Source organism: Calonectris borealis, chromosome 1 (genome assembly GCF_964195595.1).
Source record: "Calonectris borealis chromosome 1, bCalBor7.hap1.2, whole genome shotgun sequence".
Classification (NCBI taxonomy): Eukaryota; Metazoa; Chordata; class Aves; order Procellariiformes; family Procellariidae; genus Calonectris; species Calonectris borealis.
In genome coordinates this window covers 4,421,882-4,447,218 of record NC_134312.1, presented here as the reverse complement: position 1 = coordinate 4,447,218, position 25,337 = coordinate 4,421,882, and the positions used below count along the sequence as shown (strand labels likewise).

The window sequence follows — 25,337 nt, the reverse complement described above, 5'->3', positions numbered from 1 at the left end:
CTTGACTGGGAGCGGGGAAATGTTCCCGTTGCCAAGTAGAACCTTTAAAGCCGCCCTGCCTCGAGGAACATCTCCTCTCTGCGATGCTACAAAATGCATCACGTGGAAGAAAAATAAAGGATGCTGCCTGGGATGGCGTTGGCCGATGACCCCCTCCCTTGCACAGCTCTCCTGCATGGACGGGGTGATACAAGCCCCATCTGCACGCAGAAAGAGGAGAAAAGGTTTTTCGGAGGGGGTGTTTTCTTGCAGAGCAGCCTTGAAAACGCTACCCACAGCCACGCTCCGGGAGGTAAAGCCTTCCCCCTGTGCTCCCCCCATGAGGACAAGGTTATCACGGCATCAAAACAGCCCCTGCCCACCCGGGGAAGGCAGGGGAGCCGCGCTGCTGTTGTGGCTACACGTAATCTCAGCCCACCGCGGCTGGCAGCGTTATCGAAGCCCCCGCATCCCTGCGGGACTCTCTGCAAGGCTATGCTCCCTGCCCTAAAATAAGGCAAGAGCATTTCGTCTCTGCTTGGGTCAAGGAGACGGCCAGGTTGACAGAGATTAAAAAAAAAAAAAAATAATACAAAAAAATAAAATCTTGTGGTTTCTGGCGTTCCTGGAGAGCATGGGGCATCCCCACCCCCAGGATGCTTGCAGGGATGAGCATCGCGCTAAAGACTCGCATGTCTGCATGCACACCTAGAAAAAAGTTATTGCAGATGCCTTGATCAAGCTTAAAATCAGAGACCCCTCTCCCTGGTGAGGGGCCCTGTCACACAGAGCAATCAGAAGAAGGGAGAATCATAGAATCACAGAATCATCAAGGTTGGAAAAGACCTCCAAGATCATCGAGTCCAACCGTCAACCCAACACCCCTATGCCCACTAAACCACGTCCCTAAGCGCCTCATCTACACGTCTTTTAAATACCTCCAGGGATGGGGACTCCACCACTTCCCTGGGCAGCCTGTTCCAAGGCCTGACCACTCTTTCAGTAAAGAAATTTCTCCTAATGCCCAATCTAAACCTCCTTTGGTGCAACTTGAGGGAAGATCAGAGCAAGGGTTGCACACCAGCCAGCAGTAGCTAACCACAGAACTGAGCTTGAATACACAGTGGTCCACAACTTTTTTTCCCTCTTTTGCTCCTAACAAGCTTTCAGAGGCACAATGGCTCAAAGGGGACGAGCCTCCAACCATATGGGGAGCATCCACCCAAGATGTGCTCTGGAGCATCACATTCAAATTACATCTTTCCCTGCCTTCTCTCCCCCTCTTTTTTGGAGTCAGAAGAAAAAAAGAAACAACCAACTTTGCAGGGAATTGTACAACTTCGCTTGCAGGTGGCATCTGCTGTTTTTCTGCCTTCAGGGCAAAGACAGCCGTGATCTCAGAGGACAGCTCTTGTCCAGCCCTTCAGCTTCCTCTAGCACCAAATCATTTTAAGCAGGTATTTGGTTTCAAGAACTGTACCAGGTTTGAAGAAATGGCTAGAGAAGATCTAGGCAGGACATACTCCAGGACATCATCTTTATACTCAACAGTGATATAGTGGGTAGAGCTTGGGGGTATTCACTTGTCCTTAAGTGGGTGTCAACACTTGGTTGGAGGAACGACACTCTCAACTCCACTGACGAGCTCATCACTCACCATAACAGAAACCTTAAAATTGCTGTAACATGGTCAGAAAAAAAAAAAGGCTCAAGCCATGGGATCCAAATGGTTTCTCTTGGAGATGATCCTCAGAAATCGCACTGCAGGGTCGGGAGGGATTTTATGAGGCACAGGAACATACGTGCAAGGCAGGACTGCATGGCACATGGTCACCCTTGGGGTCACCAAGCCGCACGCAAGACGAGCCTGAGAGCATAATTCCTAATGCAAAGAAGAACCAGGTCACATCTGTATTTCAACAAGGTATTTTATTGGTCCAGCAACTGCAAAATATACAAATTTCTGAAAGGCATACCCTGTTTTTAAGCTGGCACAGCTTTGTATCAGGCAGTTATTCCAGACGTATATACAGAACAGTTAACATATCACAAATCAAAAAAAAAAAAAAAATCCCAGGTAACTACCCTTCTCTCCAAGCTTTGCAGTATACATTAAATAAATAGAGCGGTTTGCTATAAAAAAAAAAAAAAATTCAAGTATCACAATGGAAAACAAAACCAGGGGGAAAAAAAAAAAAAAATAAGAGGGGGGAAGAAATCACTGATGTGGTTCAACAAGTCCCCTCTCCCCACCCGCCTTGGCTGCAGCATCGCTGCCCAGTCCTCGGCTCTGTTCCCCGAAACACGACGGGCAGCGAGTTTCTGGGGCAGCACGATGGCACCAGGCTGACACCATCCCACCCACCATCCCACCCTCCAGCACGAGAGGACCTCTCTGCTGCTCAGAGACCAATTTTCCCCTTACTGGAAAAAAGGCCAGGCTTTTTGTAGGACCTACCGAGACATCTATTATTCCCAAAGGAAGAAAGTTTAGGGTCATTAAGTTTTTTGCTGTTTGATTTTTTTATATATATATTTTTTTATATATATATATATATATATATATATGTATATACACACACACAAATACACGCCAAAACATCTGCAGAATTACATGTTTACAGGATTGATCACGGGGCAGCCAGACGTCAATGTTTGCATTTGCCGGCTTATCTTTTCGTAGCAGGAGGAGAAAGATAAAACTCCCCAGGAAAGGAGGCTGAAAAGACAAGTGACCCGCCCTCCCCAAAACATTCATTTTTCTCAAAGTCAGAGAAACCGAAAGGGCAGATGTCAACCGCGCACACAGGGAGAAGTCTGCTTTTAATGTGGTTATTAAAATTAAAAAAAAAAAGGGGGGGGGAGGAAGTGTTCTTTTTTTCACCTGTACAGGAATATAATACACATATGCACAAGCTCACACAGGCAGGGCACCGCCGAGACCGTCTCTCCCCCAGTCGGATACGAACCGAGCGCGGTCCCGGCCCCCTCCCACCGTCGGTGCCGCTCCGAGCACGTACTTTGGCTGCACGAGGCTGAAGCGCTAGGCACTGTGGTTCACCTTTTCCCAAAGGAAAAAACAGACCAAACCCCCCAAAAAACACACAAGCAGGAAAAAAAAAAAAAAAAACCATCATTATTTCTCCCCAAACCTCTCTGCTCCCTGTCTTAGGGATGTTGTTCCCTGCCCAGGCGTTGAGGAAAGTCATGGGAAGGATGAAAGCGAAGTGCTGCCCGTCTCCAGTTCCCCAGCCCAGCTGCAGGCAAAGAGCACAGGGTGGGGATGGAGAAGATGCTGCACATCAGAGTGGGGGGGGGGAACCAAAAATAACCCAAAACCCTAAAAAAAAAAAAAAAAAAAAAAACCAAAAAAAAAACTCAAAATCCACAGACTTTTGCACAAAGCAATAGTGGTTAATTGCCATTTTTAACCACTGTCTCGCAGCCTGGGACAGGCTGCCAAGAAGGGATCTTGCGTATCAAACCAGTGGGAGGTTGGCTGATGGAGTCTAAAAGTCAGGACCTCGCCCCATTTTTCCTCCACACACACACCTCAAAGGCCGTAACTACTATTTTTTCTGTAGTCGCAGCTTTCCAGCATGCAAAATAAAATTAGGAAAAAAAAAAAAGTTGCCTGTATTCAGGCTTCCCCTGTTAAGGGGCACGACTTGAAAAAAATAAAATAGTTATGCTCCTGCCACAAATAAAGTGCAAAAACCAAGCGGTTTCTAGGTATACACATATACATGTGTGTGTGCATGTATATATTAAATTAAAAAAAAAAGAGAACACAGACAAAACTGCCCCTTCTTGTGGCTTTTTGCAGCCACACAGGGACTCCTGCATCCCAGCCAGACCTCTGGCCACCTCCACGAGACCTGTGTGTCTGCAAAATGCATCTAGCTCAGCCTGTTCACCTGCTAAGTCCTGCGACGATGCAGGGATTCAAAGCCCGCCCCCCAAAATCTCCACTTTCCTCCAAGAAAGAGGAAAGGGGAGATGAAGTGCCGGCACAGCACCTCAACTGGTGCTCAGTCTCCCCCAAAATCCACACACACCTGAACTCAGAGCATCCCTGGGTGCTCCCCGAGATGAAAGCATCGCCCGAACCACCATCGGTGTGGCTCCCCGTATGCTACAGGCAGCTCACCACCAGTTTTAGAAGCAGATCTACATTCTCTGCAAACCCCTTTGAGGTGTGTTGATTCAAAAAAAGAAAAGGGGAAAAAAAAAAAAAAGCATGTTTTGGGGATTTTTTTGGTTAAACCCAGCAGATCTCGCTGTGAAGGACTTCGCACAACCGCCTTCCCGGTGCTCGCGGGCCTGGGTGAGCCGGGCTGTGCGACAGGCTGTGGCATGGGTCGCTCAGCACATTAGGGGCTTTCTTGAAAAGTAATTAATAATAATAATTATTAAAAAAAAAAAAGCACAAAATCCCTTCACTCCCTCCCCCCTTCCCCTTATTTCTCTGTTAACCCCGCACCGTCCACATATATACACCCCACCCGCAGGCGGATGGGTACCAATCGTCTATACAAGAGATCAAAAACCGCTTACAGAGGAAAATTAAACTCCTGTGTGCTAGAAGCACTTTACAGCTTGCTACGATCTAACAGGACGCCGGAGAGGAGAGCAAATGCTGCAGCCTAAAGATCTGGTGGTGACCCCAGGGAGCTCCTCTCCTCCGCTCTCCTGCATCTCTCCCCCCCTTCAGCAGAGCGGTTGGCGGATGAACGGGCGTGGGTAGAAACAGCCGAGGGTCGACCTCGCCACAGACGAAGGAGACCGGTTTATAAGCAAGCTTCGGAAATGGCTATGGGATGGGAAGCTGGCATCGCCGGTGGCGTCGCTGGTGGCCTCGCGACAGCGCCAACGGAGTCACAACGGCTTCTGCGGGTTGTTCATGTTCTGCAACGAGAGGGGAAGGACCGGGGTTGGGGGTCGTGCTGGACCCTATCCCAGCAGCATCTTCTACATGCACATCAAGGAGGGGACGGGGGGAGTAACAGAAAGCCACAGCACGGGTCACTACGAAAGCATCCACCACAGAGGAGAAGACACTGTCCACCCAAGGAGAAAGGTGGGGGGGATGCGCTGACTTGCTACCCACACCCCTCCCCTCAAGCGTCACCTGGCTTTAACTACAGGGTGGGGATTAGACAAAGATATCCCTAAAATCACCTAAAAAGAAGGCAACCCTCCCACCCCACCCCGTCTGCACTTCTGAAGCTGCTCTTTGGTCCATGCAAGGCAAGGTGATGGGGGACCACGGTGTTCATTCAAGGAGCCCAATTAAACATCTCTGTCTTGCTCCCCTTGAGGGTGGTCAGTGTCCCCCCCCACCTGCCAAGGAGGAGGTCACCATTTGCCCATCCTTGGCACTGCCAAGAAGAGGCAGCTCCCGCCAGCCGTGCCGAGGAGCCGGCATGGGGACCGGCCACTGCCAGCGGTACAGCAGGAGCACCCGCTCCCCCAGTGACACGGGGTTTCACGGACCCTAGAGCTGCTTCGGACACAGCCCTGGTGCGGGGTGGTCACACCAGTGCACGGTGAGGACCACAAAACCAGAGACAACCAGCTAAACAGAAGCAGGACCAGCCCCGAGGGCGATGGCCGGAGGAGAGCATCCGCTAGAGGAGAAACCCAAGGGGAGATAATCACAACAAGGACATTTCCCAATTCACAAAACTACACGAAACAGGGTAGAGGGAAAAAAGGACTAGGAAACAGCTAGGAGGGTTTCTCAACATTTTTTTTTTTCTTTTTTTTTTTTTTCTTTTTGCTTTTACTACCTAAACTGCCTCTTACAAGCACCAGGAATCTTGGCCAGGCTACGAGGCAGAGCGGGCTGAGCTGTTCTCCCTGTTAGCTAAGGAGACAGGAGGAGGGTTAGGAAAAGCCACATGCACCACAGGCATTTACCTTGGAAATATTAGTAAAGAGAAAACTTTGAGAAAGTGACAAACGGGTCGTCTTTAAGCATGAAAAGTGAAGGGAAGAAGGGAGGGGATCAGGTCGTTGTTAAAAAGTGCACTTCGGATCACAAACCAAGCAAAAGGAAAAGAAATCATCACGCCAGGTAGTCCCGTGACCCCAAAACTGGCTTGATCCCACAATCAGGAGGACTCTGAGGTACACAGCCATGTCCCCAGGCTCTCCAGGTGTCCCCTGGTCCTCCTGGATGGGGGTCAAGACCCCAACAGTGAGGGCTGATGCAAACGAAGCACCCACTGCCAGCCAAGTCCCATGGTACAAACTGGGAAGGAGATTCCTTCTACCTCCCCTGAACCCATATGGGTTGTGGTGGGACATAGTGGGACCGGACGCATGCACCTATGAGGCAACAGCCTCCAAGAGAGGTACTGACGCCAAGCCTTTGGTTTGGGGTGTCTTCTTCGCTTCCTCAAAAGCAGCCTTTAAGTCCCACATTAGTAGGTGGAAGCAGGCTCCCAGCAGCTGGAGATTTTAAACTTGCTGCTGCCAGCCTACAGCTGGGATGGGTGCCATCACTGCCTGCTCCAGCAGAGCTCCTGGTCTAGCAAAACCTGATGCGGCCACCTCCCAAACTCAACATCGGAGCGTGTTTTCAGTGTCCCAGCCAGCACTGAGGCATGCAGTGCTTTTTATTACAACATGGATGGGGAAAAAGGTGGACGGAGGGATGGACAAAGAAACAAAAATGCTTTCAAAGCAACCCAAGAAGACCAGGCACTTCATCAGAGGCTTTTGTGCCCATGAGCAGCAAGGGAAGGAGCACAGACATGCAGGCCATGCTGAGCAACTCAACCTCTACATTTGCCCAGGAGCATGAGCGCGATGATCTTCCCCAACCCATCCACCAGCAAAGCCAAATCTGACCTTCCTAACTTCCCTTTTCTCAAAAACTCTAAAAGGAGAAGAAACATGAGGTTCACCAGCTGTTACGTGCAAGCAGGGCTGGGGCCTGGCCGTGTTATAGCAGATTCCTCCATCTTCAGCCCACAAAACGAACCAGGACAGGGATGCACGTAGGCTGATTTGAACTGGTCTATAAGGGGCAAAATGATCCCTGGGCACTACCCCAGCCTCAGCTCAGCCCCAAAGTCTCCCTCGTCTTTGAGAAGACATTTGAGCACAGCTTCCAACAACCGCTGCTCTCAACTCAATGATGTAGCATGAATTAAGTCCAAAGGCTTCAAATTTATCCAGAAGCTGTCCTGTCCCTGTTACCCAAAGATCTAACAGCACCGAGGCAAACTGTCGAAGCCTTGATTATTCATAATTAGTCCATTAAATGCTCAAGGCATCTTGCTTTCTTACTAGAGCTAGAGGACAATATCCTTACATCTGCTCTGCCCAGGACATCTAGGCAGACTATTCCCAAAATCCAGAGGTTTGCAGAACTGCAGATGCCAGGACGCAGGATCAGTCTGGCTCCAGAAAACACACTCCTGTTCCCATGCAGGCGATAAAACCCTGCTTGGGGCTGAGGTCAGAACCTTCTCAGAGATCAGTCTGGTGCCATCACCCATAGACACAACTCAGAGCCCCTGGGAAGGACAGACCACCTGGGTCTATCGCCTACGGTACAATGTGCTATCGCAGAGGAGATAACCCCAGGAAAACCCAACAGCATCTCTCATCCCCTGAATGTCCAAGGAGTTTAGACATCATCAATAGAGGGCAAGTGATAATTTGCTTCATTTCTCAACAAAATTGGGACATTTAATCAAGCTAGGAAAATTAAGGGTTGGACAAAGCAGCACCCATAGTCTCCTCTTTACCTTTCCTAAGATGCATCCAAATCCCACACACACAGAGAAATATTAACTCCAAAAAGTCCACACCCCGGCCGGTTTCACAGCAACAACAAAACAACCGGTGGGATGGCAAGAGACATGGAAAGGGGGGGGGAGCAAAAGGGGGAATAAGACGCAAGAAGGTACTTACAGGCATGCCTTCCCTAGTAAAGGCTGCAGAGAGACAGAGAAAATGGAAAGAGGTGTCAGTAACGCCGCGCGAGACCGGGCAGAGGACACCGGACAGCAGCGAGGGGCACCCGAGCAGCGAGAGTTTCCAAACCTGAAGCCATCAGAGAGTTTGTTGCAAGACTCAACCCGCCCAAGCGGAGCCCCGAAAGCCGAGAGAGAGACCGAGCTGCCCCGCTTGGTGCTTGCTGGGGTGGGAAGGCTCATGCGAAGCGGCCACCAAGCAGAGTGGTTGGAGGAGCACGGCACCCTTCCTAACCTGCCCGGGATCTGGCTGAGGAGGGGCGAGAGGACAGCAGACAACACAGATAACGCCAAGAGGGGCTGGGTGAGACAGCGAGATCCAACAGGCAGCTGGTGGGAAGGGCAGCATGGTGAAGGGGCACCTATATATCTATGCTGCTTCTCCAGTACCACCCCAGCTCCTTAATGAGCACAGGGAGGGGGGTTTTGTTCCTGGAGAAGTGTGCAGCAAGGTCTCTCTTTCTACATCCCTTCATGGGTGGGTAAAGAGGAGAGGACACATGAGCACCACAGCAGCTACCCACAGGGTTTCACCCAGGGCTGCAGAAGGCAACCGGGTTCACCATGCCAAGAGGCTTCTGCTCATTTTTTGGTCCGTTTTGCCTATTGCTCTGGGAAGAAGGAGACCCCTCAAGTCAAAGATGGGTCCTGGCAGCTCCTTCTCGAGAGAAGCGCAAGAATATTTGCTTTATTGCAACGCCCAGGTCTACGCCAGAGCTGAGCACGTGCAGGGGGAAGGCAGGAGCCCTTCAGTCCTGGCCGGTCTAGAGATGTGGCTCCCCAGGGGTTTGACACCACGATGCCAGATGGTGAAGGCACTAAATTAACGCAGCCAGAGCTTTGGAGGATTCACGACACTCTCAAAACCCAAGAGAGGATCCACAGCGACTCTTCGCCGGGTGCTCCCGAAACCAACCCAAGGCAGGGAGGGACAGCAGCCGTGGGAGAAAGACGAATCTCAGAGACAGCAGCACAGGTCGCGACAAGTGCAAGCCGTTCGCCAGCTTCAGGAGCGACAGGAGGAGGACAACAAACAATAAAACGACAAGAATAACAACAACTAAAAAGAAAAAGAACAAAAAAAAAAAAAGAACAAAAAAAAAAAAAAAAAAAGAAGAGTTCAACTAACTTGTCCCGGCAGTTGCGTGGGCACTTCCTGAGGAACACAGCCTGGCAGGGCGGAAGAAACAGCCACATGCTCCTCAAAGCTGTTGATGCGAGGTTTTTTGGTGGGCTCTGGGCTTGCTAGAGGGGTAACGCTATTACGTCTCATGAGCGGGTTAGGTCCCTTCTTTGCTTCCTAAATTAGAGTGAGACAAAGAAAAAAAAAAGTAAATAAAAAAAATAAATAAAATAAAATAAAAGGGAAGAAGGCGACAGTTATAAAGGAAAAAAAAAGAAGCAGGTTGTTTTGTTTTGTTTTTTTTTTTTTCTTTTTTCTTAAAGCAGCCTCTGCTTTTCCCCACAATCGCTGTCGACGTGCAAAGGATGCATTGAAAGGCTCTGGACACCGAAAAAAAAACCCTAATGCAAAATGTTCAAGAATGCAGCGCGATTTTCCAAAAAGGGAGGGGGGGGAAAAAAAAAAAAACAAAAACCAAAAAAGCCCCGCACTCAGAAACGAGACAGACTTTCTCCCCACCTGAGCCTCTACTCACAAAAAAATAAATATAGAGCGCTATATAAACCTAGCGGTAATCAAAAGCCATGACTTTGCACGACAGAAAGAGGCGCCCATCGGTCTCCTCCTCGAAGCCGGTCCCTCCGACCCAGGGAGGGGTGTGAAAGCAAGAAGAGAGAAGACGAGCCAGCCCGGGCTGATAAGGAAGATTTGGGAAATGGGGGCAGCAGCCAGCGAGGGTCGGCACCGCGCCAAGCTCCAACTCAAGCGAGGTGGGATGGAGGGGCAGCACCCCGCGCAGCCGAGCAGAGGGACCCAAGCGCTTCGCACGTGTCTTGCTCTATCCTACCCGCAGCCCATGGTCTCCAGCCATCCCTAGCGAGGGTGGTGGTGGAGGGGGCCAGCCATGGCCCCCACAACAGGGGAAAGGACTTCCCCACCTACAGCCACGGGGAGGGAGAAGCAGCTCAAATGTTGCTGCCCGCTGAGGTTGGGAAGAGAAGGAAGGGAGATGTGGGCCAAAAGGGGATGGCTCTGACTGTCCAACATCAAGCCGGGCTCCATCACTGCTACACACAAGTTGGAAAGGTCCCAGCGACTGGAACATGGGCATTGCCAGGGTCCCTGGGGTCCCCCTTGGGTGGCTGCCCAGCCCCAGCACTGAGCTGGCGTTCCCCTGCTTTGGCTTCCGAGCTCCCAACGGAGCACAGGGCAGATAGACCTGACCGTACGGGGGTTTTCCTCCATCTGAGGGGTCTCCTCCCTGCAGCATCCCCAGCCCAGCGCCACCACCTCCCACCCTACAGAACGGCACTCTGGTGGAATGTGCTGAGTTTGGCTGGGGTAGAGTTAATTTTCTTCACAGTAGCTGGTATGGGGCTATGTCCTGGATTTGTGCTGAAACCAGCGTTGATAACACAGGGATGTTTTCGTTACTGTTGAGCAGAGCTTACACAGGGTCAAGGCCTTTTCTGCTCCTCACCCCACCCCACCAGTTAGGAGGCTGGGTGGGCACAAGAAGTCAGGAGGGGACACAGCTGGGACAGCTGACCCCAACTGACCAATGGGGTATTCCATACCATATGACATCATGCTCAGCATATAAAGCTGGGGGAAGAAGAAGGAAGGGGGGACGTTCGGAGTGATGGCGTTTGTCTTCCCAAGTCACCGTTACGTGTGATGGAGCCCTGCTTTCCTGGAGATGGCTGAACACCCGCCTGCCGGTGGGAAGTAGGGAATGAATTCCTTGTTTTGCTTTGCTTGTGTGCGCAGCTTTTGCTTTACCTATTAAACTTTGTCTCAACCCACGAGTTTTCTCACTTTTACTCTTCTGATTCTCTCCCCCATCCCACCGGGGGGAGCGAGCGAGCGGCTGTGAGGTGCTTAGTTGCCGGCTGGGGTTAAACCACGACATAGCCACATGGAGCTGTGGGCACGCCAGGAAAAAAACACAAAGGCAGGAGATGTTGGGCAAGGCATTGAGCCCAGGCTCTGCCAGCCAGTTCGGAGACCTGGGAGAAGTCACCTTCTCTGTCCATGGCTCTGTTCCCCGCTCGGGTGAGCGGTTGACTGCGCAGGTGAAAGTTGAAGACCAGGGAGGAGCTTTCCCTGGGTCAGCTTTAATCTGGGCAAACACAGTGGGAAGCAGGCACATGCAACAGTTCTTTTCCCTCAGAAAACCCTCAACCGGCCACGTCTTTGCAGAGCAAGAACCCAACTGATGCTCCTGTCCTCCAGCAGCACCCTGAGCATCTAGCTGAGCAATCTCCCCATGCCCAACCCAGGCGTCCTGGCTGCCAGCTGACCGTAGGGGTAAGAAGGGGGACACCAAGGGATGGATCTGAGGAAAAACAACACTCACCTCTGGCCGTTCCCTGTGGGTGTTGACAGCTTCGATGTTCAGCGAGATGGATTCCACCCGGCAGCCTGCAGAAGGGAGCACAAGGAGACAAGGAGGCCATCAGCAAACCCAACAGGCACAGGATGCTACAAAGTGCTCCACCCCAGACCCCTGCTTTTCTCCCAGAGGCAGCTTGGATTCAGGAGGAGGTACAAGTCGAACCCCTTGGCACGTTTAGTAGAAAGGCTCCACTTACCATAGGCCACCGGGGTCAGCTTCAACACTGTGTGAAGGGGACATTTCAGGTAGGGCATTTCATCTGCAGAGAAAGCAAAAGCAGGAAGGTTATCCCATTCCCCTCTCCAAAAGCAGGCTTAGACATCTTCATCAACAGCTAAGGCCATCCCACACCAAAGAGATGCATGCTCCAGGCCCTGCATGGACTTGAACACATCTCTCATCTCCTCAGAGCTCCATCTATCATCTCTCCTCCAGCAGGATCAATCCTCTTCCCAGGGACAGGGAGCTCACCTGCACTCTTGTCCAGAAAATATGCCAAGAGACAGCGCATGACAGCCTGGTGACAGATCACAAGGACGTTCTCTTGTCTCTCCAGCTCCATGATGACCGGCTCCAGGCGCTGCACCAGATCTTGGTAGGACTGAGACAGAAGAAGGGAAGGGAGATAATGGCATAGAATCAAGAAAATGAGCACCTCACAAGAAACAATGGTCCTTGTCTTGGTACATCTAACAACATAATTACTGCTAAAACTAAGCAAAGTTCAACAAATCCTCATCTTCAGACTACTCTAGAACATAGCTATTTCTTCTGGTCAGAGGAGAAAGAAGCCATTCACACCTCAGTTACAGTCCTGGAGAGTTTATTAAGGTAAGCAACAACTGCAGAGGGGCTTTGAGCATAGTGTCTATTATCTTGAAATTTTATTTTCTACAAGATTTTTAAGTTCTGAAAAGTCTGGAGCAACCGGAAAATCTCCAGGGTTTTGAAGGACTTCATAAAGAGCCATGACAGCAGACAGAAGGAAGCCCAGACACCCAGAGTCAGTGTCAGACATCCCCAAACATTCTCCTGTTAGACACACTGTCATGAGGATGTCTCCAAAGATTTCTCCCATATGTCTATGGACATGACTTTTAATTTGGGGATAAAAAGCTCAATTCACAGCCTAAAGTATCATCCAGAACTGATGTCAATTCCCACCTCGTTGTGTCACACCCTGAAAGCAGATTGCCAGGAACAGAGATACCAACATCAACCCTTAGGGAATGATACTGAGAGCAGGAGTAGAAATTACTTCTTTGGAAATGAAAGAAAAGGAAATTCCACTTTGCGTGGATGTAATGGAGGAGGTTGGACTAGAAACCTCCAGCCCCGCCTCCTACTCATTTGCTATAAAGTCAGTGGGACTGTTTGTTAACTGATACATTTCTTAATGAGATCTTCACATACCACGATTTCACAAGAGCTCAATGCAAAAGATAAACATGAGCCCTGACCTTTCTTGATTCTAGTTTCTTGGAGCACTTGCTGCTCCCCTGCTCCGAGTGTAGAGGACAGCACGAAGACAAGAAAGCCATGTTTAAAGCAAGAATCACATCCCTGAAGGTCTCCTTGCAGACCTACCTCCCCAGAAGGATAGCGGTAGTAATATTTATCCTGATCACGTAAAGCAAATTCCTCTGGATGCTGCTCCCTGATTTCTTCATATGTCATTTCTTCACACACACCCTGCCAGAACAGGACATCCATGAGGTTACTGGACATGCTCAAATCAAAAGGCATCAGCACGCCCAACAAGCAAAACCTTCTCCAACGCAATTGTCTATCACCCTCTGAGTGGTCAGCTACAGAGCAGTTCCAAGCAAAAATCATTTTAATCTGCTCATTCAAGCCAACATCTGGAAGCATCTGCACAAGGTAGAGCTAAGATCAGAAGCCAAGTTGTGAGTACTGCAGAAGTACCACCCGTTCGCACAGAAGGAGAATCTCCCCACAAAAGATGAGATTTAGGCAAAAGTGAAAAGGCTGGTGTTACCACCCTCTCCGCCAAGCGGCAACCAGCACGATCCAGCTGTTCCTACTGCAATCAAAGATACTCACAGCATCAATTTCATTGAGTGCCTTCCACTGCTCGTAGGGCAATTGGAGAGCTTCTGCCGTTTGGATTGTCCTTTTTAGTTGGCTGGTCCAGATTTTGAGGTCCTTCAGGTTCTGCTCCTCAACAAACTTGTTCAGTGCCAGCGCAAACTGTGGGACATAAAAAAGAGGTTGATTCCTGATCCACAGCTTCCCAATGGGCCTTCTTCCCTGCTTCCCAGTAAATGCTGCCTTCTCCAGGACCTTTTTTGCCTTCCATAGGCAGACACATTAGTCTTCTGCTCTGAGGTGAAGAGCAGCCACACATGCATTGATCCCCAAAAGCTATGAGGGGTACGAGAACAGAGAGAAAGCAGAGGAGAAAGCGGCAACCTAATGTCATCAAGGAAGAACATCAGCGTCCAAGAAACAGCACCACAACCTGGGCTCTCCTACAATGCTATGGCAGATCCCTGGCCACCCTTAACCACAGCTCTGCTTATTTGTCATAGAGCTAAATCGATGTAGCCTGTAGTCCTTGATAATAACCCTCCCTGCAGCAGCGCACTTGACCATGTCTTTGAAGAATCAAGTAGTGAGCAATCTGAAAGCACCCTTGGATTTGGCTATCCCTACCAAAGGGTGGCAGCAGTCCTTCTACAGCCCGCCCTGCCTGTGCAAGGTCTGAACCAACTTGATGAAGATACTCATACCCTTCTCTCCAAGAGATTTCTGCAGCCCAACTTCTGTTAACCCTTAACTACATGCAAGCCTACGTGCAACACTGATGGCTGGAAAGTCTTGTTTTGAGGCCATGCCCGAGCCCAAATTTAACTACCCCTATAGATGGATCCTCTGAGCACCCCAGCTGTCATCAAATATACACTTAATCCAATGCATAGCATCTACTACACCAAACCACTCCTAGAAGCCGTAGGGGAATATTCCCTTCTCCCTCACCTTCTTGCCCCTGTTGGAGAGGCCCGAGTCACCTCCAATCTTCCCCTTGAGGTTGAACTCGCTTTCACCATGCCGGCAGAGATAAATGGTGCGGGGCTGGACATGGATGTTCATCAGGTAGTAAACGATCCTGCTCTGGATGTGATCCTGAACCCTGTTGACCAGGAACCGCCGGCCAACATCGATGACTTTAATGAGAGAAAGCTCCCTAGGAAAAGCACAGCAAGGATGAAGGGGTTGCCAGTGGGGAAAGAAACACCGTCCTTGACAAACAGCCTTGTGAGGTTATCTCAGTCAACATAATCACCCAGCTAAAAGGATTTCCCGCAGGCTATTTTCAACAGGAAGCCGACAGGTAACGGCGATTCATGGAGAGCTAAGTAACACTAGTGTAACCACCATTCCTCCTTGCAGCAGTAAAGAGGATTAAACAAGACTAGCAGGGAGCACGTTCCTCCCCAGGACAGGGCTCAGCAGGACCAGGATTATCCACGCAGGGCACACGGACGTATTTATGAGCTGGAAAGGCTGGGAGGTGCCTGCACGGTCATGCAGGACAAAGGTCCTCCCAGGGCACACAACCAGGCAGAAAGCACAGGGCTTGCTCAACCTTGTGGTTTGAGCCTGTTCAAGCAGTCCCTTCCTTTAACTGACAAAAGCATCTCGGAAACACTCAAACCGAACTGCTTTTCCAAAACCTTTGTATTTAGACCTGCAGAACCAGCATTATCTGAGCCCAGAAGAGCCTGGGAAGGTTCCCCTGGCTCCCTGGCATTTTCAAGGGAGAAGCCGAATTCACGATGAGGCTTGGCCATGCATTATTCTAGCACAGTCACGTATTTGAAGACAAAGTGAAATACAGCTCCATACTTCATTACTCCTCTCCTGGGAGAAGGCAGGCATTCAAGCCAGTTCAGAAGTCAGCAAAGTCTCTTACCGGTCATAGTTATCAGGGTCGAGCGGCTGGTAGCTGGCCTGGTAACAATTGATCCTCTTCATGAAGTCCTCCATGGCATCGGTTGAATTACAGTCCCGGTAATCAGGGCTGGACAATTTTACTTCCTGTGGTAGGGGAAAAAACATGCCGCAAGGAGAGGTTAGGAAGCTTTCCAAGCCAGACCATACTAATCTCAAATTTCAAAGTCCTGCCAAGATCCAGCTATTGGCTGAGCCACTTTACAACCATCACTTATGAGAAGACAAAAAAGAAGCAAACTAGACCCAAAACTAAGCACAAGGTGAGAAAATCTGGTATAAACCATTGCATGACCAGTATAGATGCGTATCGGTCTGCTCCCGTTCTCCCAAGAGTTTGGGTAGCACCTCACCACCCAACACAGTGGAGAAAACTGAGCTTTTTTATGGCTAAAGAAAAGCATCAGGTTTAAACAGTTCAAGCTGAGGATGGAAAGTACATAAGCTTAGGCACGATGCTTGCCCCGGGCCTTTTGAGTGAATAAAGCTCCCAGGAGATAGAGGTCAACCTGGCTGTCCACCATCTGAGGTAGCAGGATAACAATATTCAACCCCTTTCTATGCATTATTTGCTACAAGCTACTGGGCTGAAAGATGCTAGAAATGGGCAATGTGAATATCCAGAGCTCTCGTGGACTAAGTTCTGCCTCAACTACACTAACAGGCTATTTTTCCTGCAGATTTGGGTTTGAGTAGCAGCATTACACGTTAGTAACTTCACACGCAATCCTGAAACCAACAGGATAACACAACCGAGCGACACGCGCGGCAGCACCCCAGACCTGCAGTGTATTTTCCGCGCTGATCCCAGCACTAAGAGCACCATTCATCTGCAGTGCCCCGTGGAGCAAAAACCTACGCTCAGCTAGTAGTTCATTTTCTCCCCCTTCAAGCATTAGTTTCCAAAGAAAGGGATTAAATCCTCCAAAAAATCCAGCTTCAGGGTATTGCAAAGAGGGAAAAAAAAAAGAAAGAAAGAAAAAAAAAAAGATAGAGCAAACTGAGCATTTTATTAGCATCATGGAAAAGGCTGTGTGCAACCTCGCAAAAAGCTGATCGCTGGCCATGGGACACTAGCTCCCAGCAGGAGCAAAAGCCATGCTCTAGCCCCCACCACAGCACCCTTTGTGGAGCCCATCCGGGGGGCAGAACAAAACCCAACAAAACCCTTCTCTCAGACTTTGGGTATCCTGCAACACATTCCCAGACACCACAAAATGGCTCACGAAGTTCAGATGTACAACTGGAGATAAGGCTGGAGCAGAGCCCAGTGGAGGAAAGGACACTTTCATTCAGATTAATCGTGCCTAGGTAGACCAATTAACATCTACCTGCCCTAGCCAAGCCTAACGGGCAAAGGAGCTCTTCTGCTGGTGGGAAATCAAAGATCCAGCAGCTCCCAAAGGAGTGGAGAAGCAATGTTTTATGCTGCTCTCCCAACCAAGACTTCAGCTAGTGGCAAGAAACCTCCAAGCTGACCTTCTATTCTTCTCAAAGCAGACCCCAATAGATTTTGGGAAGCCGCACATGGCTGAAGACACCAAGTCTGACTACTCTCTGGTGGAATTTAAAGCCCTAACCGCATCCATCGCTTCCAAAAAATGGGACTTGGGGGGGGGGGGTCACCAAAGCATCTTGAATGCTTTCTGTCCTTAATATCAAGTTACAGATCAACAGATATGCAGAGAGCATAGAAGGGAGCTGGGGAAAGGCTACAACAACTTTTCTTTTCATTGGGTGGTCCTGGGAGATAAAAGTTCCTTTCTCATCCCAGGACAAATACATCATAGAGAGATAAAAACCTCCTAATCCTCAACCAACTCTGACAAGATGTTCTGATAAGAAACCAGCAGGGAGGAGGTGGAAAATCCTACATGAGGGAAAACAAAAGCAAGGTGTTTCCATGCTTACCATAACATTGGTGGCAACTACCGTGGGATCATTGCAGACAGATTCAATGAAGAACACCTGCGAAGCAAAACAAAGCTCACCTGAAGGCCAGCAATAAGGTTTGTAGCATTCAACCAGCTCCTTGCTCAACCCAACCTCCTCCCTCCTTGACCGGAGAGTTCTCCCTCTGCCCCGCCCCTATCTTTTCCTTCTCCAGGTCTTGGGATTGGGAACAAGGAAAGAGTTTCACATTTTTAATCAAACCCAGCAGTGAAATCTCCCTTACACAGGAACATCTTGAGGACAACACGTTAGTGAAAGAAGATAGGCCAACAATACACTAACATGGACTATGCAATACAGGCAGCAACCCAATGGTACCAACCTTGAACCCATTTTCTTTGGCAAAGTTTAGGATCATCCCTCTCCTCTCCCGCGTGGTATTGGTGGCATCAAAAACCTTTAAAACCAAAGATTTCAATTAGCACCAAGACCGTCTGGTTTCCCACTGAGCCATTCCTCAGAGAAGGAACTGCAGAGCGAACTGCACAGGGCACAGCGCCTTCGGGACCAGGACTGCTGCCAAACCCCATGGAGCCCATCTCGGAGCTTACCGCAATCTGGCCAGCCTCCTCTGTCAGGTACAGCTTGACGTCCCTCAAGGCAGCCAGGGCACATTGCCTGCAAAAGAGGCGAGACATGCATGGTCTTGATGTTCTCAGAGATGCTTGGAGCAGCCAGTGCACAGATCCCCGCAAAGGAGGGCAGGCTTTGCAGCTCCTCCTTGCCACCTCCCCCCTTCTTCCAGGGACATTTAGGAAAGTCACCCTCAGCCTGCTAAAAATACAAGAGCCACGCGTGCCGAGCGGCGTGCTGGTCTTCACGGCAGAGGCAATGGTAGATGGAGAAGCAAAGGTCAAACCTCATGGCAGACCTCATACCCCACATCGCCGAGCCTGAAGGTGAATTTAGGGTACCACTCATGGAGGATGCATTGGTGACCTGAAGCTACCAAGCCCTGACAACCTCAGTTTGCAGCTCTTGGCACCCAAGTCAGGCCCTCCTTAGGCAGGCAAGGAGATCTCAAGCTAGAGCCCAGCTTTTCTGTCCATCACCCCTTAAAACAAGCTGAGCAACCCCACTGCCAGCTGTGGGCTTCACTACCCATTTGGGACCTGGCTATGAGCACAGATGCAGCACCCACACTTACCTCCTGACTTTCATGGCCTCCTCATTGTCGGGGCGGAAGAAGTCATAGGAGCTGTAATGCTTCACTGCCTCGCGACGATACTCCCCCACATTGAAAACTGGATGGGAAAGGCAAAGACCATCAAAACCAGGAGTGGGCGTCAGCACAGCTCGACTCAGCTGTGCAGCTCCTGCAGATAATGCTTCCTAGCAATGGGCCAAGAAGTGACATCCTTAGAGCAAAAGGGTCAGGGACATCCCTTGGTCTTCAAAGTGAAGGAGAGAACCTGGGCTGCAGCAGAAGCCACAGGAGGACGTAGATATTTGGCCCATGAGATCTTGGAAAGATCCCCCACTACCTCCCGCTCCCCAATGCACTGAGCTCCTAGAGCAACTCCAGAGGACCCTGGACCTCATGCTTTCCCCAGCCAGCCAGTGAAAGCCTCACCTTTCGTTGGGACACCAATCCAGTTGAGGTAGCGAGTCAGCTTCTTGGAGATATAGGTCTTCCCGCGGGCTGGGAGGCCAACCATCACTATCACAGTGGGGGAATTGGCGAGCTGCGGTCCACAGGCTACGAGGAGGAGGAGAAAGAACATGAGCAGCCGTTAATCCTCCAGCTCATCTTGTATCAACCCTGCAAGGCACTTGCTCTTGACCCAACCTTCCCCCAAGTCCTTCAGCAGCTAGAGGAAACCCAAAGCCTCTGCTCCCCGTGCACCACCATCTCTGCAGTATCTCCTGTGCATCCCTTTCATGAGAATGGACAACCAAAACCTTGAGCAGGCAAATCCACTGGCTCATTTTTGCAATGGGATCTGCTGAATGAGCACGTGTCAGAGCAGGGGGCACGGTGGACGGCTCCATGACTGCCCACTGGTGACACACAACTGCCCAAGCTAAGCCAAGCTGACCCAACTTCACCCCGGTGTCACCCAAACCGGGGGACAGGAGCGACAGCCTGACAGCCATGGCAAGAAGAGAACATCCTGATGGTTGCAAAGTGAGCAAGGAACCAGCAGCTGCCCCAGGCTCCCTGCAGGACCTCTGTGCCTCAGTTTCCTCATGTGCAAAAAAAAAAAAAAAAAAAAAAAGAAAAAAAAGAAAGCTGAAATACCAGGTCTGCACCAAGATCTTCACCCACAGAGCACATCTTCCAAAAACTTCTGCTAGCTTTTTAGCTGACACACATGCAAATGCAACCAACTAACTGTTTTTTTCTGAAGACAAGCAGGGCCCGAGGACTGCAGAACCACCAGCATTTAAAAGCAGATATATGAGTGACTTATCCCTTTTTCCTCATAAACCTGTTTTAAGCTGGGTTTTTTTTTTTTGTTGTTGTAAAAGGGGTCCATGTCAAACAGCTGGAAATAAATCCAGAGGCATCGCTTAGTGATGACTTGGCAAGTGAAGAGAAACTCCTCTCCAACTCACCCGAACGGCATGGCCAAAACGCAGACAAATCAGCTGCCAGGCTGCCCAGGTGAATCGCTTCTCTCCCCATAAATCCTTTAGAAAGTAAATTCCTGCTTCAGTTTGGAGGAAATTGCTGAAGTTACAGGACTGGGAATGCAATTTGGGAATTTTTTTAGTCCTCCACAGCCCAGTCCCAGCACCAGGGGATGCATCTGGACCGCACACCCCATGGACCATGTAACATGACAGCGTCCCTCTCCCGTGTCTCACCCCCGCTCCTCTCCAGAAGCATTTCTCACGTGGTGCTGCACACAGGAAAGGCCGAGGCACAAAGCCAAGCGCTTTAAATACAGGAAAGGAAGATCTTAATGATGCCTAATGCCACCCGGCATGACACGCCAAGAGCCCTCCCGGCGAAGGCAGAGACCAGCCCCGATAGGCGAGACCCTCCGGGGGATTTCTCACCCACCCTTCAATCCACCCGGCAAGCCCGGAGACCTCACGGGAAAGGAATGCAGGGAGTGAGTGGCTGGTGGCAGAGCCATAAAAAAATGCAGCTTAATTACGGTCTGGGCGGAGAGCTCTGCCTGCCCATCCCAGCTGCCCGCAGGTGGGACCAGGCGACGGCGGCAGAGGGATCTGGGGATGCGAGGGGCTCCCCGGGGATGGGGACGGGGCGGTGGGTGGGGGTAGATTTTTCTCAGCGGAGGTCTGGGAAGGGCAAACAAATGGAGAGGTATCCAGAGAGCATGCAAAGCACGTGGGATTTCCTTCCCCTACTAATAAAAAAAAAAAATAATCCAACAGCTAAAGAAACTGAATTAAGGCCACGAGGCAGAGTTACAGCACCGGTGCCCAGAAGGGCAGAGAAGAGCCGCCCATCACCTGCCTGGCTGACTTGCCACAGCAGACAAGAGATGAGAAAACTATCTAAAAGAGATTTTCTTTTGTTTTTTTTTTTTTTTTTTTCTCCTAAATATTCCACATTCCTCAGGCTGGAGCTGCCCTCGCACTCGCTCCCTTTGTGCGACCTGCATCCCCCGGTGCCGCATTTCAAAAGCCCGGGCCAGCTCCCACTGATCTCAGCAGCAAGCGCTGATTTTGCGTGCTGGGATAGCAAAGCAGCTGTGCAACATATCCAGAAAAAGTATTTTTTTCCCCTCTCTAACAGTCTCATATCAACCAACCTATAGGTGCAAGTCTTTTTTTTTTTTTTTTTTTTTTCCCCACAAAAAAGAACCGTAAAGGGAGGGGGGAAGGAATAATACCTGAATAGAGAAACTCCTCCTTTCCCTACCTGCCAGCAGACAAATGATGTCAAAGAGAGGAGCCAAGAGGATTTGGGGCCATTAAAATAATAGCACTCCGAGAGGGCAGGGACAATGCCGGGTACTGTTCACGTCCCTTTGGCTCCAGACAGCCCAGACGGTCCCAGATCTGGCACTACATAGGCGCACACATGCCAACTCCAAAGGGTGCTGCAGGAGTTAAACACCTGTATTTGAGGAATTTCCCCCCAATTCAGTTTGCTGCCAAAGGAAAGATTCAGGTTCCCCTTGGACGGTGAAAAAGCATCTGTTTACAGACCTGGGAAGCACCTCCCAAAACACCAGGACACGGAGCATGCAACTCTTTATCAGGAACCTGAGCCCAAACCCAGCTAAATCACAAAAGCCTCCGGGAAACTTTGCATCAGGGATGTAACAGGAACCAGTGTTTTGCTCCCAGTGCTTCACAAAGACCCAATTCATCCTTTCTTTTCCCCACTGCTGGAACGCTATCAGGGATTTCAGTGCATATTCATTACTCGTTATCAACATCGATCCAGGTAAGTCAAGGTCAGGGATGACTTTTGAAAGGCTCAATCAGGATATTTAGAAGTTGCTTGTCACTTGTGCCTTCTATCTGCTAGAAAGTCAGCGCCGATGCGCCCTCATGCTTCACCGGAGGGGGTGGAAGGAAGGACAAAAAAAAAAAAAAGGGAAGGAATTTGTTTCTATAAAGGGTTAGATAAAATAATATGCCCCACTTCAGGCATTTTTACTGTCTCCTCATAAGAAGCATTCCCACGTGCCTCCCACTCCCGCAAGCCCATGCCACATGTTCCACGTTAGTCTTACATTCCCCTTTTCTTTCGTATCGCAATTCCCCGACACCTTCGCGGATGCACCGAGAATGCGTTTCTGCGCTGCCCATCGCGCACACGCGTGTGAAACCGATGTCACCCTAGCGATGTTCATGCTGTTTTGCATGCATGTGGCTGCCGTATTTTCCAATTCCCTCGTTCCACCGAGCCGGAGCGATGGGAGAGAGAAAGGCAGCAACAGCCCCTTTCCTCCTCGAGCATCCCCCACCCGAGCCCCCTCCCCTCGCCCGGCTCTGCCCATCCAGCCGCCTGCGACGGCTTGACTTTCCCAGCCCCTACGTGAGAGACGTGCAGCTTGACAGCAATTTAATGGATCGCCGTCAAAAGGCCAGATGAAGGCATCACTTCGCATCCATTCGAGCCTCCCGATGACGAGGAAGCGGACAATCAGACTAATTATTTCACACGCAGGGAGCAGGCAGGCGGGAGCTTTTCGAGGATGCTCCCAGGGATGCTCCAGCTCCCTCTTCCCCCCGGGGACCGCATCGGCCTTGCGCCTCTGTTATACCTCCATTCCCACCCGGCTTTGTGGCTCTGCTCTTTGTTGCTGCCGAGGAATTAATAGCGCCTCGAGTTTAAAATAGCCACCTTAAGTTTAAAAAAAAAAAAAAAAATAATAAAAAAGCCCTATAATGTTCTTCCCATAGAATGGTGCCCAGCATGGCTTGTTCCCACCCGGAGAGAAAATAATTAGAAGCCACGTTACAGTATTAATGAGCCCCTCGGTGACTTAATATATTAAAATGTGTTAGTTTTCTGCTCTGCCAAGGAGGGAATTCTCTCCTTTGAGAAACCAGGTGAATAAAGCAGCAAAAAAACACAGGGAGGCTCCGCGTACGCGAGGCATTTCTTTCAAAGGTGTCAATCCTTGAGAAAAATCAAACCAAACAGATACATCTGCGAAGCATTAAGCCAGGAGACATTTTACCCCCGCTAAAACCAAAGCCCCGTGGCAACCCAGATGTTCAGCCTGTTGCTAAAAGCCATTTCCTCAGCAGCTTCTGCTGCAGAGCTGCCCTTGCCAAGCCCAGGCTGCATCTGCAAACATCTGCTATAGGGCTCAGCCATCCCTTGCTGCATGCCTGACCCATAGCCATGGGGCAACGACACGTGGCAAATTCATAGGATTTTTTATTATTATTTTTTTAAAAGGGGAAACCTTCCGGCCAAGGGAAATAAATGTCCGAAGCGACTTTAAAAATGCCTGCTGAAGAAAAGCATCGGAAAGACTGATTCACCCAACTGCCCAAGCCACTTCCATCCTTTGCCAGGCTGTGAAGTGCCACCTCCTCCGTCCTGGCTCCCCGCAGCCCCGGATCTGCGGATTCCTGCGACGCTTATTTAGAGTTACGCGGAGTTGCACAACTGGCAGGTTGTTGGTTTAGCTGTTGGGTGAGTTAAAAGAGCTGCCTCTTGAGCTTTAGTATTGTATTATGATTCATGATTTGTTTTATAGTAACACCGGGATGACCCAAGCGTTTGCTTTATTTTTTTTTTTTTTTTTTTAAGCGCAGAGGTTGGTTTTAAGATGCTTTCTGAGCTTTGAAAAGATGGGAAACCACCGCAGAAGTTTCAGCATTGATTTTTGCCCTCCCCTCCACCTGCATCCTATCTCATCCCAAGCACAGCACAGGGTAAAGTGGTAAAGTGCAAACGGCTGGTGATTTTTTTCCAAATCCATTGCCTTAATCCTGCTTCCCCCGCCAAAAAATAATTAATAAATCACTAATAAATCTCAGAGCAAGGTGCCACATAACCTGGAAATCCCAGCTGAGCTGGTACCCGGCTGCCGAAGTTAGCAACCTGCTCCCTTCCCTTTTAATCCCAGAGCTGGAGGCGGGGTGCGGGGGGGAGTGGAAATTGGGACACGCGTGTCTCAGCGCCTCTCCGCATCCTCCAGCTCCCAGGGCTGGAAGTGAGTCACGGGATGGCAGCGGGTGGGATACGGACACCGGGATGATGCTGGAGGAGGAAAGGCGGGGGGGGAGGCGGGATGCTGCATGGATATTATGGGAAAGGGGGGGAGATGTTGCAAAGAGCCCCCCCCCAACCCCGGGGGGACGCAGGAGGAGGGGGGCTGCTTCCCACCCCACCCCACCCCGTCCCGCGGGGATGCTGCGGTGCCCGTACTCACAGCGGCGGGGCAGAGCCGGGCGGTTGTCATTGGGAAGCCAAATCTTCTGGATGCGGCTTTGCGTCAGCTCCATGGGCATTTTTAAAACAAAGGTCTTTTTGCGCTCCGCGTCCACCTTGATGCGTTTGCGGAGGGGGAGGGAAGAGAAGAAAAATAAAAAAAAAAGAGGAAGGAGGGGGGAAATATATAATGAAAAAAAAAAAAAGGCTTTTTGTTGCAATCGTCGCTTTGGGGGGTGGTTTGAATAAGCGGCTGCGACGCTTTCGGATGCTTCTCGGAGTCTCGTTAAGGCTTTACGGCGGAGGAGAGGGAGGAGGAGGAGGAGGAAGAGGAGGGACGGGGCTTCAGGGCACAAAGCCGGCACGAACGGCACAAATACCGCCGCTGCGTGCTTGGAGGGAGCGAGGGCGGCTCCTGCCGCTAATTTTGCTATAAATCTGGATGCCAAAAAGAAAAAAAAAAAATTAATTTCCCTTTTATTTTGGGGGAGGGGGGAAAAAAGAGGAAAAAATCTGCGAGGCAGCCGGGGAAGGGGCGGCCCTGGCGGCTGCTGCGGCTCTAGCAGCTCCTCTCCCCCTCGCTCCGCTCACGATGAGCCGGCAGCCGCAGCGGCCGCCTATTTCTAGCCCGACAGGCCGGCCGGCGCCCGGCGGCTCCCGCCCTCCGGGGCGGGGGGGGGCGGCCGCTGCGCCGCCGCGTAAGAGGAGGAGGAGGATGGGGGGGGTGCGGCTCGGCGGGGCTGGGCCCGCGCTGCCGCCTGCCGCCGGCCCCCCGCACTGCAGCGGGGACAAAGGAGGCGCCGGTGCGGCCGGGGAGCCTTTGTTCTCATGGCGGGGGGGGGGACCGGCCCTCACCGTGCCTTCAGCGCTGCGGCTGGGGGCTGCATGCAGGCGGTCCCCAAGCTAAAAATAAATAAATAAATAGATAAAAAATATTGGAAATGAAATATAAAAAGTAAGATAATTAAATAATAAAAATAAGAAAGTGAAATAAAATGACAAAGAAAAACGGAAATAGAACGGCAACGAAAAATCAAAGTAAAATGACAAAGAAAAATGAAAATAATAATAATAAAAGTAAACCAAAAATTGAAATAA

General features: G+C 50.4%; 1 protein-coding gene across 6 annotated transcripts; it reads right to left on the bottom strand.

Annotated features, from left to right (window-relative positions):
* Nucleotides 1–1,889: 1,889 nt before the first annotated feature.
* Nucleotides 1,890–25,337, bottom strand: PFKFB3 (6-phosphofructo-2-kinase/fructose-2,6-biphosphatase 3). Of its 6 annotated transcripts, none has more exons than XM_075143045.1 (16): nt 24,241–24,458; nt 18,993–19,118; nt 18,567–18,663; nt 17,971–18,037; nt 17,742–17,816; nt 17,378–17,434; nt 15,429–15,553; nt 14,492–14,699; nt 13,556–13,702; nt 13,079–13,183; nt 11,963–12,092; nt 11,688–11,750; nt 11,453–11,517; nt 9,100–9,270; nt 7,909–7,931; nt 1,890–4,887 (listed from the first exon to the last, which is right to left on the bottom strand). In XM_075143045.1, exons 1-16 carry the CDS (start codon nt 24,317–24,319, stop codon nt 4,881–4,883), a joined length of 1,545 nt encoding a protein of 514 aa, XP_074999146.1. In that variant the 5' UTR covers nt 24,320–24,458; the 3' UTR covers nt 1,890–4,880. The 6 variants fall into 6 exon arrangements, with proteins under 6 accessions (XP_074999146.1, XP_074999155.1, XP_074999175.1 ...); XM_075143093.1 differs by lacking the exon at nt 1,890–4,887 and adding an exon at nt 5,442–5,952 and having other exon boundaries at nt 24,241–24,792; XM_075143054.1 differs by lacking the exon at nt 7,909–7,931 and having other exon boundaries at nt 24,241–25,337.

Bases quoted from the DNA above. Each gene is read 5' to 3' on its own strand.
- PFKFB3 (XM_075143093.1), bottom strand. From the start codon at position 24,319: ATGCCCATGGAGCTGACGCAAAGCCGCATCCAGAAGATTTGGCTTCCC. The intron at 13,184-13,555 runs GTGAGTATCTTT...CTGTTCTGGCAG, and splicing joins CACTCAATGAAATTGATGCT to GGTGTGTGTGAAGAAATGAC. The intron at 5,953-7,908 runs GTAAGTACCTTC...TCATGCTTAAAG, and splicing joins TTACTAGGGAAGGCATGCCT to ACGACCCGTTTGTCACTTTC.